The sequence below is a fragment of the Lolium rigidum genome, chromosome 7 (assembly GCF_022539505.1).
Source record: "Lolium rigidum isolate FL_2022 chromosome 7, APGP_CSIRO_Lrig_0.1, whole genome shotgun sequence".
In the NCBI taxonomy this organism is placed as follows: domain Eukaryota; kingdom Viridiplantae; phylum Streptophyta; class Magnoliopsida; order Poales; family Poaceae; genus Lolium; species Lolium rigidum.
Window position 1 is genome coordinate 44,057,891 of NC_061514.1, and position 10,901 is coordinate 44,068,791.

At 49.2% G+C, this 10,901-nt stretch overlaps 1 protein-coding gene across 1 annotated transcript; it reads left to right on the forward strand.

Annotated features, from left to right (window-relative positions):
• The first annotated feature begins 3,813 nt into the window (after positions 1-3,813).
• On the forward strand, positions 3,814-4,986 carry LOC124677186 (cullin-3B-like). The gene is made up of 3 exons (XM_047213185.1): positions 3,814-4,001; positions 4,135-4,438; positions 4,849-4,986. Exons 1-3 carry the CDS (start codon positions 3,814-3,816, stop codon positions 4,984-4,986), a joined length of 630 nt encoding a protein of 209 aa, XP_047069141.1.
• Positions 4,987-10,901: the final 5,915 nt, after the last annotated feature.

The window sequence follows — 10,901 nt, forward strand, 5'->3', positions numbered from 1 at the left end:
CCTGGAGGATTATTGTGCGGCATCTAGTCAGCTAGTTAGTGAGGCCAAATCAAGTATTTTTTTCAGTCCCTGTACGAACACTGATACAAGAGCGGAGGTGTGCTCAGCTCTGAATATTATGACAGAATCGATAACTGATAAATATCTAGGATTACCACCCCTTGTGGGTGTGTCTCGCTCTGATTGTTTTCAGCATATAGTGGAGAAGATTATTAAGCTGTTAATTGGTTGGAAGGAAAAGAATATGTCTTTCGGCGGAAAAGAAGCACTACTAAAAGCCGTCATACAAGCGATCCCGGCATATGCTATGTCGGTCTTCAAGCTACCCAAGCAGATAATCAAAGGGATAATTACCGCAATGTCCCAGTTCTGGTGGGGAGATGACGACCAACAGAAACATATGCATTGGTTTGCATGGTGGAAAATGTGTGTTTCTAAGAAACAGGGAGGCATGGGATTTCAGGATTTACACTGTTTCAATTTAGCCCTACTAGCCAAGCAGTGTTGGAGACTTATTGCGGAACCAGATTCGATCTGTGCTAGGGTCCTTAGAGCAAAATATTTTCCTTCGGGTGACATTCTGAATTGTGAACTCAAGAAAGGTAGCTCTTACACATGGCAGAGCGTATGGGCAGGTATTCAAACGTTCAAACGTGGTCATATTTGGAGAGTAGGAGATGGTACTCGGATCAATATTTGGGAAGATGCCTGGATTCCAAGCAGCCCCACCAGGAGAATTGCGACTAGAAGAGGTAATATTGTGTTCACTCACGTTTCTGAATTGATTGATGAAGAAACAAATAGCTGGGATGAGGAGATTATTGGGGACTTGTTCTGGCCAACGGATGTGCAGCGAATTCTGCACATTCCTCTTGCCCGTGGTATGATGGAGGATTTTATTTCGTGGAACCTAACAAAAACTGGGGTTTTTTCGGTCCGATCTTGTTATTATGCAGAATGGGAGCACCAACATGGTGCAAAGCTGAGAAGAAATACCCCTTTTGGTACCTCCTCTTCTCTGCCGGTGTGGAAAACTCTTTGGAACCTGAACGTCCCGGCAAAGATAAAAATTCAATGCTGGCGGGTTTTGTTGGGGGCTATTCCATGCAATGGCGTCTTGGCGAATAGACATATGCAACCAAGCTCTGAATGTACGCTATGTCGTACAGATTGTGAAAGTGTTAGACATGCTCTCTTTACTTGCCCCAGGGTGCATGAAATATGGGGTTTCCTTGGAATGCATGGAACTCTGGCTCAGGTTTGCACCTTCGAGTCTGATGGTGGGGCAATTCTTGAGACTCTGTTACGTGATACATCAGTTAAAGCGCCTCTCCTCCCTGAAGTGGACAGAAATGACTTGGTGGCTACAGCGATCTGGTATATATGGTGGGAGCGACGGCAAGCATCGCATGGGGAGGTGGTCCAGATTCCATGCAGATCGGCCCAGGCAATATCGACGTTGGCGCTGAACTACTCAAGAGCAAAGAAACCTAGAAGGGGAATTCTCAGGCGGGGGTGGACAAAACCCCGAGAGGACTTCCTAAAGCTGAACGTGGATGCGTGTTTTAGTATCGATGCAGGCTCTGGTGCTTCTGGAGCGATCATTAGGGATCAAAGAGGACACTTTGTGGGTGCTAGTGCATGTGGTATCCCTTTTATATCGGATGCAGCTTCGGCGGAGGCGCGCGCTCTTAAGGATGGGCTCATTCTGGCGGGCAACCTCGGGTGCTCTCGGCTCGAGGTGGAGTCCGACTGCATGGAGGTGATCGACGTTATGAAGAACGGAGGAAATTCGCTAGGACCAGCTGTAGCGATTTATGAGGAGTGCTCTTTCCTTTGTCGCAATTTTACTGAAGTTGTGTTCGGTCATTGTCCTAGAGAAGCTAATAGGGTAGCTGATTTATTAGCCAGAAATTCGGAGGGCTCCCAATCTGTTGTGTGGGTGGAGGAGCCTCCTGATTACATTAAGTGCTTCCTAGCGGATGATGTAACTATTCTGTAACTCTCAGGCAGCAAGTTTGTTGACGCACTCTTTTCCTTACCAGGGTACCGAAGGGGACTGGAAGGTTTTTAATGAGGCGGGCTTGCTGACCTTATATATATATAGTTGTGTTCAAAAAAAAAAGTTGGTTTGGGGGTGTTGGGTTCCTCCGTGGGTTCGAAATCTTGCCCTACAAACCTTTAGCAAAGCTTAGCTTGGTTGTATGCTTACATGTTAGGGGATATATATGAAGGTTTACACTTCACTAGCTGTCGCTATTCTCTATGAATTCGAAAATGTTCAAGGATTTAAGATTACTTTTTGCTGTAACAATATTAAAAAAATTAAAAAATCATGGATCTGAAAGAGTTCATGTTAGAATATTGTCCGCGGCTTTGTAAAAGTTCAGATTTTGAAAGTTGGTCATATTTGAAAATTGTCCAGATTTTTTTAAAAAAAAAGAGACTTGAAAAATATTTATATTTAAATGTTGGTTTTTTAAAAAATATCCAGGTTCAAAAAATGGTTAGATTTAAAAAATGTTCAAATTAAAAAAAGATATTTATATTTTATTAAAAAGGAAACAACAACAACAAAAAACCAGAAAAGAAAAAGAGACACGAAAAACAGAAAAGAACAATGAAAAAAAGTAAAAACTGAGGGGGGAAAAAGAAATAGAAGGTTCTTAGACCTTCCCAAGACCCCAAAAAATCGAAGACACCAGAGCGTGCGGATTGGCCCACTTAGCAATCGAGGAATTGCTGAATTGTCTGCAAGCGCGCTGGTTCGCCTGGGAGGTGCTGTTCACCGACCTGGTCGGTGTGTACGGGCCACCGCACACCCCACCGACCAGGTCGGTTAGTTGGGCCGCAGCCCATTAAGAGCAGGTACGTTTTTTTTCTTTTTTTTTTGCTGTTTCTTTTCTGTTAATATTTTTCTTTTTCAATATTTAACTTTTAAAAATATATTTTCGAAGAAAAAAATTTCCAAATCTGTTCAGATTCGAAATTTTCGAAATTTTTAAAATGTTCAGATTTTGTTTTAATTTTTTTCGAAATTTGAACATTTTCGGATATAGAAATAATTTAAATTTGAACATTTTTTAAATTTTGTAAATTTATTTTTTTCAAAAATTAACATTCTTAGTTATGAACATTTTTCGAATTTGAACATTTTCCAAATTTGAACGCTTTATATATTTGAACGGATTTTAAGTTTGAACGCTTTTATGAACAATTTTTGTATTTGAACATTTTTCAAATTTGAACGGATTTCAAATTTGAAAGCTTTTATAATTTGAATATTTTTTGTATTTGAACGGTTTTCAAATTTGAACGATTTCCAAATTTGGACATTTTTAAAATTTGAACATTTTTTGAATTTTGAACAATTTTAATTTTGAAAAAATCTAAATTTGAACTATTTTCAAATTTGAACAAAAATAAAAATAAACAGAAAAGAAACAAAACAAAAAAGAAAAATAAACAAAAAGAAACAGAAAATAAAAAAGTAAAACGAAAGAAAAAAAGAAAAAAAGAAACAGCAAACAGAAAAATAGGCGAACTGGGCCGACCAGGCCGGCCCATACCGCGCGCGGGGGGTGTGCGGCGCGCGGTAGCGGCCGACCTGGTCGGTGTATAGGATTTACCGGTTCGCCTGCCCTCGGCGCTCCAGCACAGAGCAGTCCGAAATAAGACTTGTCCGGTCCGAGCCCAACTCGTTCTGGTCTACTACACGATTTAGGTTTAGCAAATCCCAAACGCTTTATATAAACACACGTCGAGTCGAGCCGCCTCCGTTTCCGATCTGTAGGTCACGGTATAGCCCACGAGATGTACCCGATCCCAGCAGACTCGACGGTCCAGAGGCCGCCGGGACGCCCTACAGCGCCACGAAGCCAGCCCTTCAAGCGCGTCGCCGACCCCGACCTCGTCGTCAGGTCCTGCCTGACGCTCTCCTCCGCCTTCCGCCAAATATACGCAGGAAACGCCAAAGACCAAAACTACGAGACTCTTTACAGGTTCCCCTTCTAATAATCGAACTCATGTTCATCATCTTAACCGGAAAGAAAGGAAATCATGTCCATGAGTCCATCTCACCGGTTACGCCATTGTCCGCGATCTGATCGAGTTCGAACTTGCGATTTCCTGCAGGTGCACTTACAATGTGGTCCGTGTCGGCCATGGCGGTGAGGCGCTCTACACCCAGGTCGCGACCACCATGGCGGCGGAGGTGGAGAAGCTCGCGGGGTCTCTCGACAGCACCGCCTCCGCGCCGGACGATCACTTCCTGCAGGAGCTGCTTAGCAGGTGGAAGACACACAGCAATGCCGTCGAAATGATCAGCGACGTGGTAATATACATGGACCGGACGTTTGTCCTGCAGAGGCACAAGGCGCCCGTCAGTGAGCTGGGCCTCAGGGCGTGGCGCGACGGTATGCTTCGCCCAGATGGTGAGGTACGGCCGAGGCTGCGAGCCGCGCTGCTGCAAATGGCGAGGCGGGATCGGGCCGGCGAGGCCGTCGACGTTTCGCTCCGCAACTTCATGGCCGGCGCGACCAAGATGCTGGTGGAGGTAGGCGATGGTTTGTACGAAGAAGTCCTCGAGGCGCCGTTCCTCGATGAGGTCCGCCGGCTCTGCGCCGGCGAGTCCGTCCAGCTGCTCGCCTCACCGTGCGGATGCGGCGAGTACCTGCGCACAGTCGAGTCCATGATGGACGCCGGGAAGGCGCGAGTCTCCCGCTTCCTCGACGCCCAGACGGAGGAGAAGGTCGCGGCGGTGGTGCTGGCCGAAATGGTCGAGACGAACGTGGCGCGGCTGGTTGGCATGGAGGGCTCCGGCCTCGCGTCCATGCTCGTCGATGGCAGGTACTGGGACCTCACCAGGATGCATCGGCTACTCGGGCGCGTCCAGGGCGGCGTGCCAGCGATGAGGGACTGCATGAATGCTCACTTCCAAGAGATCAGGAACACGGCGGGCGACGACGAGCGGTTGCTGTCACGTGAGAAGGAGAGGTACATGGAGATGATCAACGGCGTGTTCCGCGGCGATCGAGGTTTCCTTCCATGCCGCTCTGGATTCCTGCTTCACATAAATTGTCCTGGGAGTTTAGCCAGTATACACGTTGATAGTAGGGTAAATGATCGATACTGTGGGACAATCAGACGTTGCCTAGCTCAATCATATTTTAGGCCACTGTTCTACAGATTTAAAATTGTAATCACGTTTTGTTAAATTTACGCACTTGTAAAAACACGAGTACGTTGCTACGGATTAATTTTTGTTTTTAAAAATTTCACGTGCTAAAGTTAACCACAAGTTCAGTGTGATCCTCGCCGCCCTATCCTCGTCGGCGCAGCATCAACGCGAGGATTTTGAGCTCGACACCACCAGTGTTGTCAATGGCGAGCCGTGCACAAGGACAATGGTGTGGCCGTGAAGTTTGACCTCGATCCAGGTGGCAATAGGATTTCTGGGCGGTGGTAGAGGTTTGGGAGCCGCTGCTCGTCGGATGTGTTGCTTACGCTGGTGAGAGCCTCGTGGAATCCAAACTATTGGAGTGGCTTTGTTTTGACAATGTGCCGTGACGTGTTGACAAGGATGGGCCGCTCTTGTGGAGTCCAAACTCTTGACTGCGGCATGTTTGTGGATGATGGTGGGGGATCCGGCCGCTCGAAGGGTGGGGATGACGCTAGCCCCGGATCCAGTGTTGAAGAGGCTTGCAGGGCTCCCCCGGCTGATTTTACTTAGAGCATCTCCACTCGTCCCCCCGAGGAGGCCCCCGGCGAGCGTTTTTTCCATCCGGACGGCGAAATTCGGCCCAGTCGCGCCCCCGGTTCCTCGTTTTCGTCCGGATTTGGGCCTAAATTCATCCGGCGATCCCACGCCCCCCGGCCCCGGGGAGCTCTCGGGGACTCCGGACGAGTGAAAAGCGGGGAAGGGCCCGATCTGTCGGTGACTCGACGCACGAACCCCACCGCCACGTCGCTCAAATTCTCCCCCACCCCTCGTATCTCTCTCGCCGCCGGCACCACCCCGCCGGGCTTGTTGCCCAGATTGCGCCGCCACTCCTTCCCCACCTGCCTATATTCCGCCGTGTTTGGACGACGGCCTATCCGGCTGCTCTTCCGCCGGCCTGTTTTCCGGCCCGCTTGCTCGTCGTCGCTCGCGGCTCGGGTTGCCTCGACCACGCCCGTCGGGTGTTCGTCCATTTGCCTCGCCGGCCATGGACTCGGACGAAGAGGAGGAGCAGATGTTCGTCGAGCTTATGCAAGAAGAGATGGCAGCAGCCGCCCAAGACGAGGAGCACATGATGATCCTTGGTTGCTTGGCAAGCATGTACGCCGGACTGGCAACTCGTCGGCGTGGTGGGTCGGCACGAGGTCGCCGGAAGTGCAAGCCGAGACAGCGAATGGAGGGCTACTGCATGTTGTACGCCGACTACTTCGCCGACAATCCATTGCACGGTGAGACTGTTTTCCGGCGTCGTTTCAGGATGAGCAGAAAGCTATTTCTGCAAATTGTGTATGCCATCCGCCACTTTGATCCCTACTTCAGATGCAAGGCGGATTACACTTGGTTTGGTTGGATTTTCGTCAGCTGCGAAGTGCACGGTGGCTATGAGGATGCCGGCGTATGGAGCTCCCGGTGATACTGCGGATGACTATCTTCGGATGGCGGAGTCCACCGCCCTTGATTGTTTCTACCGGTTCCGCAGGGCCGTCATAGCAGTGTTCGGGGACTATTTCTTGAGATCACCCACTGTCGAAGACACTCGGAGGATCCTTGCAACAAATGAAGCTAGAGGTTTTCCAGGGGATGCTTGGAAGCATTGATCGCATGCATTGGCAATGGAAGAACTGTCCGTTTGCGTGGCAGGGAATGTACAAGGGTCACAAAAAAGGCTGCACCTGTGATACTTGAAGCGGTGGCTACCCATGATCTTTGGATTTGGCACTCTTTCTTTGGTATGCCCGGATCCAACAATGACATCAACGTCCTAAACTGCTCCCCGGTCTTTTCCAAGCTTGTTGAGGGTCATGCTCCCCCGGTGGACTATGTGATCAATGGTCGGCACTACAACAAAGGATACTACCTTGCGGACGGTATCTATCCAAAGTGGGCAACATTTGTGAAGACGATCTCCAACCCTAGCACCCCCAAACTTTGCGAGTTTGTCAAGAAACAAGAAGCTTGCCGAAAAGACGTCGAGCGAGCATTTGGTGTCCTACAGCAGAGATTTGCTGTCGTCCGGTTCCCCGCTATGACTTGGTCCAAAGATCAGATGTGGGAGGTGATGAACTGCTGTGTGTGCCTACACAACATGATTATTGAAGATGAGCGAAAGCATCCGGTTCCTCCGGCTGAGCAAGAAGCACCATATGAGAGAGAGGGTCCTCTTGCACAGCCCTAATCACCAAGTGCCTCCATCATGGGCCGCCTTCATTGCTATGCGCCAGGAGATTCGAGACTCTACAATGCACCAGCTGCTGCAAGATGATGCTGGTGGAGCACATATGGAGGCTCCGAGGCAACGCCAACGCCGACGCCAACTAGTCTGTCTTAATTTGTTTGAAAAATTGTGAAATTTGTGTGCTTCATTTGTTTCAGCACTTGTTAAACATTGTACTCGTTATCGCCGAATTTGTTTCAGCAATTTTCGTCCTCTTGTTTGCCGAACTTGTTAAATTTTATGTTGAATTTGTTTGAAATATGTCAAATGGTCGAGGTTGGGGGTTTCCTGCCGGGGGGACGGCTGGAACTTCGGCGCTCCCCACGCCAAAACTTCATCCAATCCGGACGAAAATTTCGCCGGATTTGGGCGTGGGGAGCGCCAACGAGTGGGGATGCTCTTATCGGGTTAGATCCAGTCTTACGCGGTCCGTGGCTACTGTGGCTCGTTAAAGTGTAGACTAAGAGCATCTCCACTCGTCCCCCCGAGGAGGCCCCCGGCGAGCGTTTTTTCCATCCGGACGGCGAAATTCGGCCCAGTCGCGCCCCCGGTTCCTCGTTTTCGTCCGGATTTGGGCCTAAATTCATCCGGCGATCCCACGCCCCCGGCCCCCGGGGAGCTCTCGGGGACTCCGGACGAGTGAAAAGCGGGGAAGGGCCCGATCCGTCGGTGACTCGACGCACGAACCCCACCGCCACGTCGCTCAAATTCTCCCCCACCCCTCGTATCTCTCTCGCCGCCGGCACCACCCCGCCGGCTTGTTGCCCGGATTGCGCCGCCACTCCTTCCCCACCTGCCTATATTCCGCCGTGTTTGGACGACGGCCTATCCGGCTGCTCTTCCGCCGGCCTGTTTTCCGGCCTGCTTGCTCGTCGTCGCTCGCGGCTCGGGTTGCCTCGACCACGCCCGTCGGTGTTCGTCCATTTGCCTCGCCGGCCATGGACTCGGACGAAGAGGAGGAGCAGATGTTCGTCGAGCTTATGCAAGAAGAGATGGCAGCAGCCGCCCAAGACGAGGAGCACATGATGATCCTTGGTTGCTTGGCAAGCATATACGCCGGACTGGCAACTCGTCGGCGTGGTGGGTCGGCACGAGGTCGCCGGAAGTGCAAGCCGAGACAGCGAATGGAGGGCTACTTGCATGTTGTACGCCGACTACTTCGCCGACAATCCATTGCACGGTGAGACTGTTTTCCGGCGTCGTTTCGGGATGAGCAGAAAGCTATTTCTGCAAATTGTGTATGCCATCCGCCACTTTGATCCCTACTTCGGATGCAAGGCGGATTGCACTTGGTTTGGTTGGATTTTCGTCACTGCAGAAGTGCACGGTGGCTATGAGGATGCCTGGCGTATGGAGCTCCCGGTGATACTGCAGATGACTATCTTCGGATGGCGGAGTCCACCGCCCTTGATTGTTTCTACCGGTTCTGCGGGGCCGTCATAGCAGTGTTCGGGGACTATTTCTTGAGATCACCCACTGTCGAAGACACTCAGAGGATCCTTGCAACAAATGAAGCTAGAGGTTTTCCAGGGATGCTTGGAAGCATTGACTGCATGCATTGGCAATGGAAGAACTGTCCGTTTGCGTGGCAGGGAATGTACAAGGGTCACAAAAAAGGCTGCACTCGTGATACTTGAAGCAGTGGCTACCCATGATCTTTGGATTTGGCACTCTTTCTTTGGTATGCCTGGATCCAACAATGACATCAACGTCCTAAACTGCTCCCCGGTCTTTTCCAAGCTTGTTGAGGGTCATGCTCCCCCGGTGGACTATGTGATCAATGGTCGGCACTACAACAAAGGATACTACCTTGCGGACGGTATCTATCCAAAGTGGGCAACATTTGTGAAGACGATCTCCAACCCTAGCACCCCCAAACTTTGCGAGTTTGTCAAGAAACAAGAAGCTTGCCGAAAAGACGTCGAGCGAGCATTTGGTGTCCTACAGCAGAGATTTGTCTGTCGTCCGGTTCCCCGCTATGACTTGGTCCAAAGATCAGATGTGGGAGGTGATGAACTGCTGTGTGTGCCTACACAACATGATTATTGAAGATGAGCGAAAGCATCCGGTTCCTCTGGCTGAGCAAGAAGCACCATATGAGAGAGAGGGTCCTCTTGCACAGCCTAATCACCAAGTGCCTCCATCATGGGCCGCCTTCATTGCTATGCGCCAGGAGATTCGAGACTCTACAATGCACTTGTTCTCCGGCGACGGTGGAGGATGTGTGTTCTTGGTAATTGCGGTCGTGGGAATTTGCAGTAGTACATCCGTTTATATACTCCTTGTGTTATGTTGCTTGTATGCCTACCAACTCTGTATTATTTTGTTTATGAATACAAGCATTGTATGTCTATGGGCGTACGTCATAAAAAAAGTTTTTCAACTCGCGAATAATTTCCTCGTGAACAATTTTTGAACAATACTTTTCTAATCGCTCCAAAGAATTATTGAGATTTTTTTGAATGTGGGAACCATTTTTTGAACCCATGGCCATTTTTCCGACCCACGAACTAGTTTTGGTACCCGCGAACCTTTTTACCATACATGTGTTTTTAAACCGAGAACCTTTTGAACCGGTGGCATTTTTCAAACCGGTGAACCTTTTCCGTACCGTAAACCATGTTTTCGTACCTGTATTTTCAATTCGAGAACAACTTTTGAACCAGTGAATACTGTTTGGACCAGCGAACCATATTTCATACCTGTGATTTTTTTCAGACCCATTAACAATTTAAAAATAGACAAATAATTTGTGTACCTGTGAACGTAATTTTTTAGACCGGGAATCGTTTTTCAAAGATAAGTGAATAATTTTTTAGCCAGCGTATTTTTGCTATGTGTGAACAATTCTCATGTTCTCTTAATGAACATATTTTCACAATTACTAAACTGGATTATATTTTTATTAGCTAATTAAAAAATTGTGATAAAAAAGAGTACTAGTAATTGGCCGGACCAAGCTGATCGATAAATTTCAGCCAACCCGGACGTTCAATATCTTAAATTCTTAATGGGTCCTTGTGATGGTTGCCAGCGAGCACACGTCGTGTGAGCGGGCGAGGATCGGACTCGCTCTCCAAGCGATCTCCAGTCCGAGCACAGCTCCAACTCGTTCGAGACTTCCGAGTCCCATACGAACTCTTATGTTTACTGAAGCCCAAATCGGCAGATCCTAATCCTTGGTATATACTTATAAACAGAAGTCGAGCCGCCTCCGATCTCCAATCTATCAGTTTCAGGTCACAGCCCAGCGCACGAGATGTTACCCAACGCCGCGCCCGCGACGAATCATAGCCGCCACCGATCTGAAATCTCCAGGACCTTGCTGACGCTTTCCTCCGCCTTCAGCGACTTCTACGCCGGAAATGCGGAACACCTCAGCTACTACACTCTCTACAGGTTCACCGTCCCTCTAATCCAAATATCGAATTCATGTTGTGCTATTATCACCGGCCGGTTACGCGCTAT

Bases quoted from the DNA above. Each gene is read 5' to 3' on its own strand.
- LOC124677186 (XM_047213185.1), top strand. From the start codon at position 3,814: ATGTACCCGATCCCAGCAGACTCGACGGTCCAGAGGCCGCCGGGACGC. The intron at 4,002-4,134 runs GTTCCCCTTCTA...GATTTCCTGCAG, and splicing joins AACTACGAGACTCTTTACAG to GTGCACTTACAATGTGGTCC. The intron at 4,439-4,848 runs GTACGGCCGAGG...CGTCGATGGCAG, and splicing joins TGCTTCGCCCAGATGGTGAG to GTACTGGGACCTCACCAGGA.